The following is a 17,668-nucleotide window of genomic DNA, read 5'->3' as shown; positions in this document are numbered from 1 at the left end:
GAGAGAGAGAGAGAGAGAGAGAGAGAGAGAGAGAGAGAGAGAGAGAATTTTAAGCAGGCTCCATGCTCAGCACAAGAGCCTGACATGGGGTTTGATCCCACAACTCTGGGATCACTATCTGAGCCCAAATCAGGAGTCAGATGCTTGCAAGCAACTGAGCCACCCAGGTGTCCCTCAAAAAGTTTTCTAATAAAAAGATTAAACTGATTTAAAGTTCACAAATAAAAATACAATTCAGGAATACTGTAAAGGTATATAAAATATATTTTAATGGTAAGCATTGAAATAAATTAAATATCATACTGTAAATATGGTTATTAAAATAAGACAAAGTCTAATTGTTCTTATAAAAGAAACTACATAAAATTTGCAAAGTTAATGTATTAGGGTTCTGTTTATATAAATACGTATAACACATAGGTTATGTGTGTGTATATGTAGAATACATATATGTATATATATGTATGTATATATATTAGCATATATAATAGTATATATAAAGAGATGTATTTGAACAAATTGGCTCACATGCTTATGAGTACTGGTAAGTTCAAAATAATGTTGGCAGGTTGATAGGCTGCAAACTCTTGAGCTTTGTCTTGAGGCATAATTTCCTCTTCCTCATGGAAACTTCAGTTTTGCTTTTAAGGCCTTCCAACTGATTGATGAGGCCCATCCACATTATTGAGGGTGATCTTTACTTAAAGTCAGTTCATTGTAGATGTTAGCCATATTTACAGAACACTTTTGAAGCAACACCTACGTTAGTGTTTGATAGAATAACTGGGTACTATAGCCTGACCACATTGACACATAAACTAATCATCACAGGTCATAATTCTCAGATAAAACTCTAGGTTCACTACCTGGGAGTACGGCCATAGAAAACTGGCAATGGGGTATGAGTGCCAGATGAATTAAATATGAGTCAATTTGTTGTTTAAAACAGGATATATACCTTCCAAATCACCAGACAGATAAGAGAATGAAAGAAACCATAAAATAAATAGTAAAACACAAAAACACAATAAAATTAAATAGTAAGAGAATTAGAACAATAAAGAAGTTGTAAAAAGACAATGGAAGTAAGAAAGAATAAATCTTCCAGTTATAAAAAGAAAATATGATTCTTAAAAATGACCCTATGTAGGAAAAAATTAGATAATATATCAACATGTAATCACAACCTTTTTTTTTACTGGAGGAAAACAAAACCACTGTAGAAAAAATATTTTAATTAAATATTTAATTAAATATCCAAAATTCACTGAATAAAATGAATCATTGAAATAAAAACAAAAAGACTAAAATTATAAGAAAAGAAAAAATAAAATGTATAAAATAAATACATTTTACATTAATAATAAGACCTCATTCTCTAGGGAGATCCCAATAGTCAAGAAAGTTTTATACCAGGGGCACTTGGGTGGTTCAGTCAGTTAAGCATCCAACTTCAGCTCAGGTCTTGATCTCACAGTTTGTGGGTTCGAGCCCCGCCTTTGGCTGTGTGCTGACAGCTCAGAGCTGGAGCCTGCTTTGGATTCTGTGTCTCCCTCTCTATCTGCCCATCCCCTGCTTGTGCTCTCTGTCTGTCAGCAATAAATAAATGAATATAAAAAAAAACCCTATATCTTATACCAGATAACATAATATAGAAATCTATAAAGTAGATCTCAAAAAAAAAAAAAAAATGAACTTGATAGAAAAATGATGGTAATGAAAGACATTTACTTACCTCTTTGAGTTTTTAACTTTTAAACTAGGTTAAAAATTATACAGAAAGCATGAAGAAATTTGAGTAATATAATAAAGGCAATATATATATACAAGGAATATAAATATAATTTATCTCAGAATATAAATATAAACCTAATAAATTTTAGTAAACCAAAATGATGTTGAATATGATCACAATAAAATAAATATGAAGTTGAAAACATCTTAACCAACAATCTTAATCTCTTGCAAGATAAAAAAGCAGAAAAGAAAGAATAAACCTTCTAAATAACTTTTGTATGAAAGATATGAAAATTTCTGCAGCAGATTGCTAAGGAAATAACAATAATGACAGTATTTCATGAGACATGGTCAACATGCCATCACATTAAATACTTTCATTTTGAATAGTAAAGTACAAAAAAATTAAGCTGTCAATATGAGAAACCATAAACAAAATAACCAGTAAGTCTAGTGAAATTAATTGGTGCAAGATAAAGGCAGAAATTGGTGAATTAGAAAGTAGGAAATTAGTAGACTTGAATTTTTTTTTTTTAGAGATAATGATTTAATCCTTAACAACCTTAATTATACAAAGAAAACAATATGTAAAATCTGAAATGATAATTCAAGTATAACAGATGCCAAAGAGATTAGAATTGTAATACAAAAATGTGTATATTATAGAGTGCCATTCTGAAATTTAAAAATATGAGTTATATGTATGAATATAAATTATCATAATTGGTTACAGAAGAATATAACTGAAACAAAAGCTAAAGACATGAAGTTACCAAAGATTTGTTCCCAAGAATACATTTGGCTGAAATAAATTTATGGCATATTCTTTGAATCATTAAAATATCAGACACTTTTTATGTTGTATGATCTATTCCATAGAATAGGAAAATATGGAAGTTTTTCAATTAGAAAGGAAGTGTAAAATAATTTTTAAAACAGCTGTAAAGATAACTAAAAAAAAAAAAGAAAGAAAACTGGAGCAATATTTAAGTGTAAAAAAAATGACAAAATCCTAAATAAAACAGCAACAAATGAAATCCAACAGTTTGTTAGGGAAAAAAAGAAAAATCATGATTGTAATTTATTCAAGTAAAGAAGGATGGTTTAAAATGAAATAATTCTTTGGTTTAATTTATTGAAGCCATATATATATATAGATATATATGGTCCATATATATGTATATATATATATATAAATATATATATATATATATATGGACCATATATATATGGACTAAGAACATGATCAATTTGGTACAAAACTGAAACACATTTAATAAAATTCAGCTTGCATTCTTGGAATAAACAGTAAATTAAGACTACAAGGATATTCCTTTAAATCAATGTTTCCTAATAGAGTGGTTTAGCCATTAGTTGAGAATCACTGCTTTAAATACTGATATAAAACAAATAATTAAAAATCTGTTTCAAGCAACTTTCTATTTTATGGAAACACTGACACTAAAAATTACTGTATATTGTAACAATCATTAAATATTATTATTAAAGTTTTAGCCAATGTATGGAGTTAAGGAAAAAATGTGTTTGATGTCACTATTAAAAGAAATCCAAATTATCAGTTTGTAGATTATCAGATTTGTAGATTATATATATTTTGTCCTAGCACAGTAGAGAATCTGAAAAACTACCAGTTGCATTCAGTAAATGCACAAATCAATAGCTTTTGAGTATTTTAATGTAAAATCCTATTTTAAATTTCAATTTAAATTATCTGGAAATAAACTTAAGAAAAATGACAGGAGCAATGGAAACAAAGCTATAAAGCACTGGTAAGAGATATAAAAGAGTAAAATAAATGGTGGTGCATAATATCAGTGGAAAGACTCAGTAGTTTAAAATCTAATGCAAGTTTTTTTTTAAACTTTATTTTGAGAGTGAGAGTGTGGGAGCAGTGGAGGGGCAGAGAGAGAGAGAGAGAGAGAGAGAGAGAGAGAGAGGGAGGGAGAGAGAATCTCAAGCAAACTCCATATTGTTAGAGCAGAGCCCAACACAGGGTCAAACTCACAGACCGTGAGATCATGTCCTGAGTGGAAATCTAGAGTCAGACACTTTACCATCTGAGCCACCCAGGTGCCCCAAATCTAATGCAATTTTAATCACAAGCCAAATATATTCATTTGAAATCTGATTCAATAATTCTAAGTCTTTTGGAATAATAAACACTTAAAGATAGCCAACATTACCAGTTATTTCTAGAAAAAATATATTCCTTTAATGTGAATAATTACCTTATTGCTGTTGGCACCAAAACAGAGGAGAATGCCTAGCAATAGGCTCAGATATGCGTTACCACTTAGAATTTGAACAAATTAGCATTTCAATTTAGCTGCAGACTTGTGCTGGAGTAATTGGTAAACACTTTGGAAAACTATAAAATTAAGTTCTCAAATTGTGCTTCGCTTAAAAAAATTATAGATGGATTAAAAAATTAAATGTAAAAGCTCATAAAATTATTTGAAGAATGTTTAAGTAAGCATTATGTAATATTAAAGGAGGGGAGACCTTTCTTATAAAAATGCAACAGTTGTAACAGGAAGAAGTCATAGATTTGACAACATGAAAATCAGTATTTTTGCATGCCAATTACAAAATGTGAAGGCAGATGATAAACCCGAAAATATTTACAATTTATAATAGTACAGATGGAGGGCTAATACTTTTTTATGTAAAGAATACTTAGGAATTAAAGGAAAGCAATATGAACATACTAGAAGAGTAATCATTAAAGGGTTTGAATACACGAGCCCCAAAAGAAGACATACATTTGACTATGAAGCATATAGAAAAATGTTCTTCCCTAGTAGAGTTGAAATAAATGTTAATTAAAACAAAATTAAGCACTATTTAAAAATATTTCATTACCAAAGGGGAAGATTGAAATCCATGTTGACAAAGGGGAGGATATGTGGGCATTCAGGCTAATATTAGCCTACTTTTGCAAATAAACTAAAATAGCATTTATGTGTGCATCTATGTGGATAGAGATGTCTGGAAGGACATACAGCATAGCAAGGATTCCTGTGGGAGAGATGATAGTTAGCTCCTGCTCTGGTATGCTTTTCTTTATGTACAGAATTTCTTCATAAAGTAGTTATTACTTTTGAACAATATTATTGTTTTTATTCAACATAATTTTTGTGAATTCTTACCCTATGTCAAACATTGAGTTATGGCCTAGAGATACAATAATAAGTAAAAATTGACATGACTCTGCACCCAGACATTAATGAAATAAATATAAAGTAAATGTAAAAATACATATCTGATAAATGCTATGAAGGAGGGCTTTATAGGATTCTGAAAACATGAATATGGGATCCTGAGGCAGTAATGGAGGTTGGAGAAAGGCTTCCTGCAGAGTGATTTCAGAGGTGGGAACTAAAAAATGAATGGCCTTTAATTAAGCAAAGTGGGGTCGGGTTTGTGTGGAAAGAGCACACCAGTGAGAGCAAACAGCACTGAGTCATTCAACAAATATCTGATGGGTACTTACTATGTATTAGGTGTAGTTGTAAGTACGATATATGTAAAGCCAAATTTGGAGAGATCACTATCCTCTGGGAGTTTATATCTTCATAGAGAGACAATAAAGAAGCTAATACAGAAATACAAACAACATAGCTGCAGATTATAAAGTGTGCTAGTAAGGAAAGCAACAGGTGGTATGATAAAGAATAACTGTGGAGTGTATGGGGTACCCTTTTAGACTAACTGGATGTGGGAGACCTTTCTGGAGAAGAAAAGTTTGAGCTGAGATCTGAATGGTAGGAGGCTTCCTGCTGTTTGATGAGAATGGGATAGAGAACTCAATGAAGGAGGGACATCCAGTATTGTCTCTGAAGTGGCCTTTGGGGAGTAGGTATAGAGAGATCACTGTAGCTGTACCAGAGTGAGGAGAGGGGAGAGTGGTATGATATGGTAGATGCCAAGTCACATGATATCTTGTTTAGGTGTGAGAGGTCAGAGGGGAAAATCACTGAGGAGTTTAGAAGGCAATTGATAGAATGTGACTTATGTGTTGAAAATCACTCTGGCTGCTATAAATATGATGAATGGTGGGGGAAAAAATCAGAAGCTGGGCTATGAGTTTGGAGATCAGTTGAAGCCAAGCATCATGGCAGCTTGACCTTGGAGGACCATGGAGGAGCCAATGGAGATGGAGAGAAGAGATAGCACTGTCTGGACAGGCCAATGAACTGAATGTTGAGGTGAGGGAAGTGCTTCAGATCTTTTGAGCAACCTGGTGGATGGTGAAAACATGCACTGAGATGGGAAGACCAGAAGAGGAACAGATATGCCAAGGTGGAAGGTGGCAGGGACATGCCAAGTGGGAGACATGAACTGAAGATATCAAGGAGACAATTAGATATGTAATTTAGGGCTCTTATAGTAAATGATGGGAGTCTTCCAGGAAGTAGATGATATCACTGATCAAGAAGACAGGCAGAGGAGCAAATTGGAGCCTGGAAATGAGACTGGGGTTGGTCTAAATCTTTAGAAGTTGATAGAGAAAGGGACACCTGGGTGGCTCAGTTGGTTGAACATCTGACTCTTGATTTTTGCTCAAGTCTTGATGCCGTGGGATCAATCCCCATGTCATCCTCCACACTGAGCACAGAGCCTTCTTGGGTTTCTCTCTCTCTCCTTCTGCCCCTCTCCCTCCTCTGTCTCAAAAAAAAATTGTTTTAACCTTAAGAAAAAGAGAAAATGATAGAGAAAGAGTCAGTACAGATGACTGAGAAGCAGAGGCCCAAGGGGTGATTCTGTATTGGGAGGAAGAATGGACCACACAAGGGACTTGGAGGAAGGTTAGGTTGGCTGATTTGGAGAGCAAGGGCCGAGCACAATAGTGTTCCAAGGAGTAGATATGGGTCAGGACATATTCACTGGCAATATCAAGAATTTTAGTTTTTACCCTCTAAGAGCATTGTAAAACTGTGGTAAGTTTCTAAGAGGATAGTATGGATAGGAGGGAGTGCTCATAAACACATTTCTATATCTAAAAAAAAAAATCGTTTTAGGTACAATGCAGACAACAGCAGGCATCAAAAATGGATCTAGGGACACTACTTAGGAGGTGCAAGCAAGAGAGAGTGTAACCTATAGTCAGGAGCCGAAGTACCAATGGAGAGAAGTGGGCAGATTTAGAGACAGGAGATAAAAAAATATAAGATGTGTGGGATGTGAGGCACTCTCTTGGTTTCTGGACTGCAGAGATGGATGGTGGGGCCATTCACAAAAAGAGGATTAAATTTTGGGGAAAACATTATGAGTTTAGATTTGGTCATGTTGACTTTGAAGTGCCTGATACCCAAAAGGATCTGTGAAGTAGGCATTTCAAGCAAGGATAAACAGGAAACTTTAATTATAAGGTTAGCAAGCTGGAATTTGGCACGAGCCATTATGAATGGATTTTTCTTTAAAGAATGTGTTAGAAATGTAATCCACAGTCAGCTACAGGCTATTTTGAAAGAAACTCAATTTTATTAATGAAAACGATCTATAATAACTACCATTTATTGAGTTCTTCTTATGTGGGTTTACTCCATGTCAGGCATCTACCAAACATTTTATGTACATTATCTCATTTAAACCTCTCCGTGCTATGTCAGGTATTGTTATATGCATTTACAGATACGAAAACTGAGGAGAGACAAATTAAGTAAAATTTCCAAGTTTATAAGTTTGGAACTCCAAGCTAGGAGTTCCTGGGGCTGATTTTTATTTTTTTAACATGGTTTGTCTGATTCCATTGCTTGTATTCTAGTGTTCTGTATGATACAAATATTAAAAACCAAACTTCTTAGTATGAGTCATGATGAATTTTTAATGAGTTTATATGGATGATATGTAATGATCACAGTGCAGTTATTTTATGGAGAGCCTTCCTTTTTTAAACCTTTTAAAAATGTAAAATAATTGAAGCCTCACAAGAAGTTGCAAAACTAGTACAGAGTTCTCATGTACCCTTCACTCAGAATTCTCTGTTGATATATTTCATAACCTAAACATTATAAAATCCAGCAAGGTGATGTTAGTATAGTATTAACTGGAGTACAGACCTTGTTCAAACCATTTCTTTAAACATTGACCTCTGGTCTTCTTTATTTTAAAAGTCAGCTTATGGGGAGCCTGAGTGCCTCAGTTAGTTAAGCGTCTGACTCTTGGTTTCAGTTCAGGTCATGACCTCAGGGTTGGTGAATTTGAACCCCACGTTGAGCTCTGTGCTGACAGTGCAGAGCCTTCTTGGGATACTCTCTCCCTTCTTCGCTACTCCTCCTCTGCTGGCTCTCTCTCTCTCTCTCTAAATAAGTTAATACACTTTAAAAAAATATTTTAAAAAGTCAGTTTAATACGTCTTTCTAATATATTGTTATGGGGACAGATTTTACTCAGACCTCTTTATGGACTTTTGACAACAGAATTGCATGTCTGAATTTATTTTTGTATAATTGGTTTATTATATGAAGAATGTTAAAGTTAAATCTCCAGAGGAAAAATTTCATGTTAACTTTATATATATTTTTAATGTTTATTTATTTTTGAGAGAGAGATAGAGACAGAGCATGGGCAGAGGAGGGGCAGAGAGAGAGGGAGACACAGAATCCGAAGCAGTGTCCAGCTCTGAGCTGTCAGTACAGAGCCTGATGCGGGGCTTGTACCCCTGAACTGTGAGATCAAGACTAGAGCTGAAGTCGGATGCTTAATGAACTGAGCCACCCCAGTGCCCCTCATATTAACTTTATAAATTTATACGTATTTCTTATACTACCAATGGCAGTAGGCTTAGTAAGATATTTGAAACAATATTATTTTCTTTTGTTATACGATACTATACAAATTGATCTCTAAATTAAGTTACTTTTTATAGTTGCTTGCTTAAATTGACCTTGGGGGAGGCTGATGAAGAACATGTTGGATTTTGAGGATTTCAGATCAGTCAAGAGAAGTTATATTTATACTTAGATTTAAAGAAATTATTTTTTTTACCCATTAGAAGTATTAAGTAGATGTTGTACTGTGAGTCATTTAAAGGTGAACAAGTATTCTTTGAAATTCAATTGTTACTTAATCAATCCTATGATAAAGGTTTTAGATTTTATCCTGGTCATGGCAGGAGTTTGAATAGAGCGGGGACAGGGTCCAGTTTATGTTTGCATCTGACTCATGCTGTGTGGGGAACCGAGTGTTGCAGGATCAAGGGTGGAAGCAGAGAGACTGTTAGGACACTGCAGTGACATTGCCGTCTTTCAAGTGACACAAGCTGGTGGCTTAGATTAGGGTGGTCATGAAGGAGGAGGATGGGATGGTGAAATACGCATTGAACAGAGGAAACATGATTTGCTGATGGATTGGGTAGAAGGAAAAGTAAAGTCCCAAGATTACCGTAAAAGTTTTGACCTGAGCAACTGAATGAGGACGGCTCTCGTCCACTAGGAAGAAGAAACTGGGAGAAAAGTAGGTTTATGGGGAACTTTCTTCAGAAGTTCTCATATTTTTCTTATTCCTTTTCTCATTTGCTTTGAAAAAAAAATTTTTAATGTTTATTTATTTTTGAGAGAGAAAGGCAGAGCCTGAGCAGGGGAGGGGCAGAGAGAGAGGAAGACAGAATCCAAAGCAGGCTCTTTGCTCTGAGCTGTCAGAGGTGGGGCTCGAACCCAAGAACCGTGAGACCATGACCTGAGCCCAAGTCAAACCTACTGAGCCACCCAGGCGCCCCATCTCATTTGGTTTTTAAAGAAAGTGTATAGATATTACCCAGTCCCTTCATCCTCTTGTTCCCTATGTTTCTTGAGTAATGCATCAATTTACTCTGTTATTTATAAGGAAATATCTCTGAATCAAATAACAAATCATTTGCCACCTCAACCTTTCCCCCCGGACCTTGGCCTTCTTTACTGACATCAGCCCTGACTTTATCTTTTTTACTGTCTCCTGTATCAAATTCCTGATGGTTTTCTTTGGATGTATATTGTTTGGTTACTTCCTGTTCTCCTTTCTGATATATTCCCACTTCACACAGGACTCTCAAGAACAACTGTTTTTACCCAACTCCCTAAAAACTTGATAAATAAAATAAGGGGGACCACAGTGCTCTTGCACCTCCTCTCACCTTTATATTTCCTGCTTATCCTTATAATCCACCACATCTTCCGCAAGACCTTTGATCTCCCTTCCAGCACACATTGTTTTCTTACCATCTCAGCGATGGAATGTGGTTTTCTGCTTTATCATTTTAATAAAAATAGGCTTCCTTGTGACTGATACTAAGCTACTTAAGGTGTCTGTGTCCTCTTCCTCCAAGTGGCTTCTACAGGAGCAGAAACATAATATTTTTTATTGAGTCTCTATATTGCTCGGCCTCTAGTACACTGCAGTACACAAAGAAAACTTTTAATAAATGCCTGCTACCTTGAATGGATGTGTCTTTTCTGGAAATCAGAATTTATTGAGCCTCTTGATTCAGTGTCATATCATCTAATAAATGAGAATCTTACATTTATTTTTAAAAACCACCATAATTTATTTCACTTATTACTCAAACTTCATTATTATTCTATAACAATTTAGTTCAAGAAATATTAGAATACAGATTTGGTGGCCTTCTTCATTTATTGGCAGGAGTTTAGGATTATATATGTAGCCTTCAAAAGAAGATGATTCTGGGGCAACTGGGTGGTTCAGTAGGTTGAGCATCTGACTTTGCCTCAGTTCATGATCTCACAGTTTGTGGGTTCAAGCCCTGTGTCCAACTCTGTGCTGACAGCTCAGAGCCTGGAGCCTGATTTGGATTCTGTGTCTCCTTCTCTCTCTCTCTTCCCCTTCCACACTTGCACTCTGTCTCTCTCAAAAATAAATAATGATTAAAAATGAAATAATAATAATAAAAAAAGATGATTCTGTCTGGTCCAGTGAACTGGTGGGCCCTAATCTCAAACTGGCTATTGTCTCCATGCTGAGAAAAGTCACACGAGTTAGGAACGTAGGTTGGAAATAGTACACTACAATGAAAAAATGAACTTTGGGAGAAGGCAGACTGTAATAATTCTAATTGTGTAATGAGCTAAATGTGTCATTTTTTGAGTAAACTATTCTTTCTAACCCTCAAGTTCTTATTCTATGATACAAGGAAAAACTGCCTTGCTAATAGAGTAATTATAAGGAATAAGTGAATCGATGAATGTAAAGTGCTTAGCCAGTTTCTGGCTCATAATTTGTCTCGGGACATGCTAGTTATTGTGCTAATAGTAAAAATAAGTAAAAGTAGCCTTTCTAATCCATTCGGGAGATAGTGCCAGGACCTCCCACAACTCTCTAATTTCTCTATTTCAACCTCATTTGCATCTATGGAAGAAAAGGTTTCTACATTCTGTAGGGTACAAGTGAACCCAGACCTGTCAGGCTTTTCCTAGCTTTACCACTAGAGAGAATAAGTTTTTCTCTTCCCTTAGTTTCGGTGCAAAAGTCCAGGCAACTGTAGTTGATAGCACGGTATTGTATAATTGAAGTTTGCTAAGAGAGTAGAACTTAAATATTCTCACATGAAGAAAGGTAAGTATGTGCGGTGTTGGATGTGTTCATTAACTCGATGAGGGTCATCTTTTTGCAGCGTATACATATACCGAATCATCACATTGTGCACTTTAAATATCTTATATTTTATTGGTCAACTATACCTCAGTAAAGCTGATAAAATGAAGCCCAAGGGATGGACTTTCCCAAACAAAGGCAGGTTAGATCCCTTGCCCACCTGTCAGCAAAGGGTTTGTGGGATTATAATCAGTAGCGCTCACTAGGACATTTAATTAGGTTGGCGGTTAAGGAGAGCAGATCTCAGAAAAGACGTGGTGGATTTCATCGAATAAAGGAGAAAGGAAGCCAGGTAGACAAATAGTTGCCATTTTTGATAGCTTTTCCTATCATCATCAATGTCTGCATCGCTACAGAATTCCATTTCTTCAATACCTCACATAGTCTAATGCCAGCTGAGGGTCTGCAGTACATTTCCTGGAACTGAAAAAAATGAAAAAAAAAATAAAGGGAAGTGTAAAAGCAAGCCTTCAGTGTTAGAAGTCTATCTATGGCTATCCCTGTTCCTGGGAAGAAAACATGTTGGCATCTGGGACATTGAGCCTGTGGTCAAATGCAGCTGTCATCATTAAGACCTCCCTGATGTTTAGTTAACAAACCCATTTAAGTTGTAGGTGTTTATATATGAATGCTTTATGCATGGTTGTAAAAACTTTTTAAATGAAATGTGAAACTATACATTTTTTTCTTTTTTTTGTAATTATGTTCTTTTGGCCAAAAATATGATATTTTCTCAAAACTAGATAAAATGTTAGTGCCTAAATAAAGAAAACTGTGCTGGCATCTTGTTTATAGATTTTTAAAGGTTTTCTTTTGGGAGACTTTTGCAGTGATTATTCATAGTTTCCTGTGTCTTTTCATTTGGGTCCAGTTATGTTGCAAACAGCTCTTTTAATATTTTTGTTTATTTATTGTTTTAGGTGTGTTTTGCTCAGAACAGAAAGGTCTGTCTTGTCCCCTGTAGCTATAGGACTCTTATTAGTATTAATCAGATAGCTGGGCTAGTTGAAGGGTAACCAAATAGTAGAAGACCATCAATGGGAAGTGTGGATGTTGGAATTTAAGGAAAACTGATACTCACCCAGACCAACAGAACCATCTAAGTTATTGATAATTGGGACCACCATTTTCTTTGAAGTTACCACTGTGGCTATGTGGACACAGAACAGAAGGGGCCATACTCCTTTGCCATATATGTATGGTCCTTATGAGATACAGATTCCCAAGGCTTCTGGAGTATAGAGGAGAGATTAATGTTCATGAACTTAAAACGTTTCAGAAGCCTTAATGGAAAAGGTCAGCATAAGTTCGTTTATATGTTTAATATAAAATTTGGGCTACTAACTTCAATAGGTCTTTTTTTCTTTTTGTTGAGAACATTGCTATGTGATATAGGGTTTATATAACTAGGTAGTCATATTTTCATTAAATATTACCTTCGAGTATCAGAGTTGAATAGCCACAGAAGGCAAGAGTATAAAACCAATTGCAAGGCAGCAGTATCCATTGTGTCAAGATTGTGGTGGAAGAGAAGCAGGGGTTGGGTGTTCAGTGAAACGACTCCCATGGGAAGATTTCTTGAAGGGAAAGGAACTTCACTCAATTTTTAAGAATGAGGCTGAAGGGCAGGGTAAGGACAATAGTATTTTAAGTGACAGGTGAGAAGCACATAGCTATTTCCTGAGAGAGTGAGCAAATTCATCTGGCTGGAGCAGAAGCCTTATTTAAGGAAGTTGGGGAATGAGATTTTATTTGTTTTAGTTTACATTAGGGTTCGCTCTTTGAGTTGTACATTCTGTAGGTTTTGGCAAATGTATAAGGACATGTATCTATCTTTACCATATCATACACTGCCTTGATTGTAGTCCCTAAAAGTTATAAGCTGGTAGCTGCATCACTGTTTAAATTGTAGGATAATGCACTGGGATATGGACCCATTGCTTCTAGTCTCTCTCAGCTTCTGAGAGGTTCAGTTTTATATACAATTAAATTCCTGCATGGTGAAGTAAAAGTAGCCATCTCTGTGAGTACACAGTGCAGACACAATGTAGAATAGACAGGGTAGAACATAACTTTTTGGTTTTTATTTCTTTTTCAATCCCTAAATTACTACCTACTTAGAGTTAATATGAAGAACTAGGTAATGGTGTAAATAAATGTGAGAATGTTTCATTCACTCTTGTCTTTTGTACATTAAAGAACATGCACTACTTTCTAAACAAAAATAGTCTGAAACAGGCAAGCAGGGTGGGCTCTATCTCCTACCAACATCACACACAACTACTCCCAGTACAGAAAGTACCAGAGCTGTAGCAAGGGCTGTCTGGGTGAAAGATGGAGTCTGTCCCAGCAGGAGCTGAGTGGCTTGGGGCGGTCATCCACACACATCCTGGCCTAACCAGGTGGGGCTTGCAAGCAGGCATCCTGAGAGAGAGGCGGAGGGACACTTATACCACCCAACTCCAGGGTCAGGGGCTCTCTTTAGACCTGGGTGGAGCTCTCTGGAAGTCCGTAGGAGTGGTGTGAGCCCTCCTGTTGCCTCATGGGCCTCTGGGAAAAAGATCTCATGTATTGCTGTGCTGTGTCCTGTGGAGAGACCACACTGTGGCTGACGGTCTTGGGGTGAGCTTAGAACTCACAGACCCTGCCCTAAAAATTCCCTGTGTCCACAAGAAATGAGTTTCAATTCTTTCCACAAGAAACTCTTCAGAACATTATGGTACCTATTGTCTGAAGAACTTTATTCAGCAGTATAGATAATAATAAAAAAGATTATCCAGGTAATACTGACTATGAAGGAAAGGATCAGTTTCAATTGTGCTGCTCATTGACTTTGGTGTGACTTTATATCCGTAGCCTTATTTTCTTTTTAAAAAAAGTATTTTTTTCTTACCTGTTAAATTAGAAAATTTAGATTTAAGTGAAAAATCACTACTAAACTCATCATCTATAGGCGGGCTAGCATTTTAGAGTGTATCTTTCCTGTCTTGTGTGTGTGTGTGTATGTGTGTGTGTGTGTTATTTTTATTTGAAAAACAAAGTGGGCATATTGTTCTATATTCCGATTTTTTTACTCCGTACATCATGAACAAAATGCCTTATAATTCATGCTCTGCAACAATGTACCTTTTAAATGACTCCATAGTATTCCATTGTATAAGTCACAGACTTTTCATAATTTCATGGATTATCTTTATATCATTCTGAGATGTGGGGGTATTGCTTTTCATTACCATTTAGCCAGGGAAGGACTACAAGTCAGACAGGTGAGGCAATGTCATTTAGTGGAAAGAACCTGGACTTAATCAGGAGTCTTCCCTTGTCCTAATTCAAACTAGTCTTGAGTTTTGTTATTTAATCTCTCGGACTTAATTTTTTTTTTAATAATTAAAAAATATTTTTAATGTTTATTTTTGAGAGAGAGAGACAGAGACAGAGAGTGAGCAGGGGAGGGGCAGAGAGAGACACACACACAGAATCTGAAGCAGGCTCTAGGCTCTTGGCTGTCAGCACAGAGCCTGATGTGGGGCTTGAGCTCATGAGTCGTGACATCATGACCTGGGCCGAAGTTGGACGCTTACCTGATTGAGCACCCCAGGTGCCTCTTATCTCTTGGACATTAGTTACTTTGCCTTTAAAAACCAGCAGTTGCTTTAACATTCTGTAACTTAGGTATCACCACAAATCAGGAACAAAGATAAGACTAATTTCTTTCATTAAAACTGCAACAATTGATAGTAATCTTTTTATTTTCCTCTGTGACTCTCTCCCTGACTCTCCAACCTCAGGTGCACAGATGTGAATTCGTTACAATCTTTGGTTCATAGCAGACTCTCACCATTGGCCCACAAATGATCCCTGTAATTTATGTATGTATGTATGTATGTATGTATGTATGTATTTATTTGCTGTTCATATTATATAGAAATTGTGTACTTTTCCTCCCTTGCAGTAAACTCTTTAAAGATGTCTACTAGTCAAAATCTAGTCTATTAAAAAATACAAATGACATGTTTTATTTGCATTTTGCCTCTATCACCTACTGTAGAGTCTGGTGCATACCAATTGTTCAATCAATAGATGTTTCATGGACCCGTTGCCTGGATGAACATTGAAAGGTAGAGGAGAATCTATTGTCAATGCTGGATAAAATGTGGATGTTAACAAAAGAGTCAGGTTATTAAAATAAACTTATGTCATTGAAGATGGCAATGACTGTGAAGCAGACATATTCACTAGGAAAAGCTAGGCGGCAGCGAAAGACTGAACAAAAGTTTTACCTGATGGGAGTTAAAAAACAAACAAACAAAAATGATCAAACTATTACTGTTTATATTGTGGAGACAGCACAGCGCTTAGAACACAGCACACTCAATAAATGTATACCATTAGTCCCTACACTAGCACTGGGATGTCAGAGGGAAGCTTTCAATATTGTCATTTTTCACATGAAGATATGAAACTCAGGAAAGTTATGTGACTTCTTAAGGTCATGTAGCTAATACGTGACACCTTTAGGATAGACATTATATCTGTCTGACCATGAAGGTATGAGACTTAATGCATGATAATAAGTTGTCCAAAAATGGCATAATAGTTCTTCAGAAAATTTGAGAAAGGTTTTTTTCAGAAATATCTTTATTATTCAAACTGTTTCCCAATCAGGGAAGAAGATATCCATTCTAAGAAACCATGTGTAGTTGGCGTATATTAAACTGGAACTTTTACTCTTATTCATTTGTCATGTACTTCATGGCTGGAGAATATCTTTGCTATCCTTGTACACATAAGTCAGACCAGTGATTTCATGAGCATTAAATTTTTCACAAAAGCCCTTTTTCTCTGTCTTGGCTTATTATTTCTAACTCAATCTCCTTGGTGGGAATTGGTGGTTGTAGTGGATTTCCTTTTCTCTTTGGAACTAGTAGGTGATCTGTGTTGCACTCTCAGTATACTTGATACCATTTTTATGCTATTACAGAATTATAGTTGAGGACACAGTGGATTGGCAACCCCATGACAAAATCATCCTTAGCTCCTCTTCTTATGAGCCTCACGAAGCAGAAGTCCTCACTGTGAAAGAAGTCAAGGCTCACCATATTAGGATCTATGAACGGCTCAAACACCGACACATTGGTAAGGCTTTGGTTTGTTGGTTAAGGAAAGTGGATGGACCGGGAAGAATGTGTACAGCAACCTGACTGGGGATCCTGTGTCCAATGGCCATTCAGAAGGATGGATAATACCTTGCTGCTCCCTAGACCTGTCCTAGAAGGTTTTACCTCTATTCCTTCATTAATTTTATTGCCTAACTTTTAAAGAACACTTAGATGTGAAGGATTTTGTTTTGTTTTGTTTTTTATTTTTAATGGCAAATCTAGAAGTAAGCAGAAAAATTAAGCATCTTGTTCAAGGTCACTGGGTAATTTCATGGCTTAGCCAGAATAAACCTCATGGGAGCTGAATTTCCAGTTCACTTCTTGGCACACTGACTCACACAACCACTTAGAATACAGTAGTTATTGTAAATAATGACTTCTTTTTTCATGCTCAGGATGTGTCCTTCCAGATACTTTATGTACTGACTACTACTAGTATTAACAAAAAGATAAACAGCCAAACACTTTTTTTTTCTCAAAAAAAGTGTGAAGAGTAGTATACACTATGTACAGTTAAAATATTTGCACATAAATGATAAATAGCCATGAGTTTCCTGGTTCAGTCTAATAAATACATTTAATTTAAGAACTCTAATAAATAATAAAACATGGAAACAGAATGGTTAGGGAATATCTTTTTGTCTCTGATATGAGAGAGATAAATACATGCATTCAACAAGATTATGTCTAAATCTATTTCTAAATCATAGTTCTGAAGATGATTTTTTTAAGTGGAAGAGAGGGGAGAAATATTCAGTATCCTTTGCCAGTAGGATGCAAGGTGCCTTATAAATGGAGGGCAGTGGAACAAACCAGAAAGGGGCTCCATTCCTGTTCCTGAGGAGGCTCCTTCAGGTAGTGCTGAGCTTAAGACCCATCACAAGAGGATGCTGCTCCTGCTCTTTGTCCCTTTACTCCTATATATTGCTGCTTTAGCTCTGTCACTGCCTCAGTCGGTCTGGAATTCTTCACTGTCATGAAAGAGGTCCACAGACAATGTATAACCGCACACTCAAGTCACACGCCTATGAATTTAAGGAAGGAGGTTAGGGACCCCACTAATTGGACAGGTGTGCCCTGACTTCCTTGTCCCAGTACCCACAGTTATTAAGGAGAAATGAATTCTTGCTCTAACACTCTCACTCTGATCCCAAAGAGAG

The 17,668-nt window shown here is 36.0% G+C and overlaps 1 protein-coding gene across 1 annotated transcript in view; it reads left to right on the top strand.

Moving 5' to 3' along the window:
- The window catches only part of PKHD1 (PKHD1 ciliary IPT domain containing fibrocystin/polyductin), a 483,789-nt gene that overhangs the window by 324,066 nt on the left and 142,055 nt on the right, over positions 1-17,668 (top strand). Inside the window, exon 55 of the mRNA XM_049653801.1 lies at positions 16,331-16,485. Within this exon, the coding sequence (XP_049509758.1) occupies positions 16,331-16,485 (155 nt within the window). The remainder of the gene's footprint in view (positions 1-16,330; positions 16,486-17,668) is intronic.

Source organism: Panthera uncia (assembly GCF_023721935.1).
Source record: "Panthera uncia isolate 11264 chromosome B2 unlocalized genomic scaffold, Puncia_PCG_1.0 HiC_scaffold_24, whole genome shotgun sequence".
Taxonomy (NCBI): Eukaryota; Metazoa; Chordata; class Mammalia; order Carnivora; family Felidae; genus Panthera; species Panthera uncia.
This window is presented reverse-complemented; position numbering and strand designations above follow the sequence as displayed.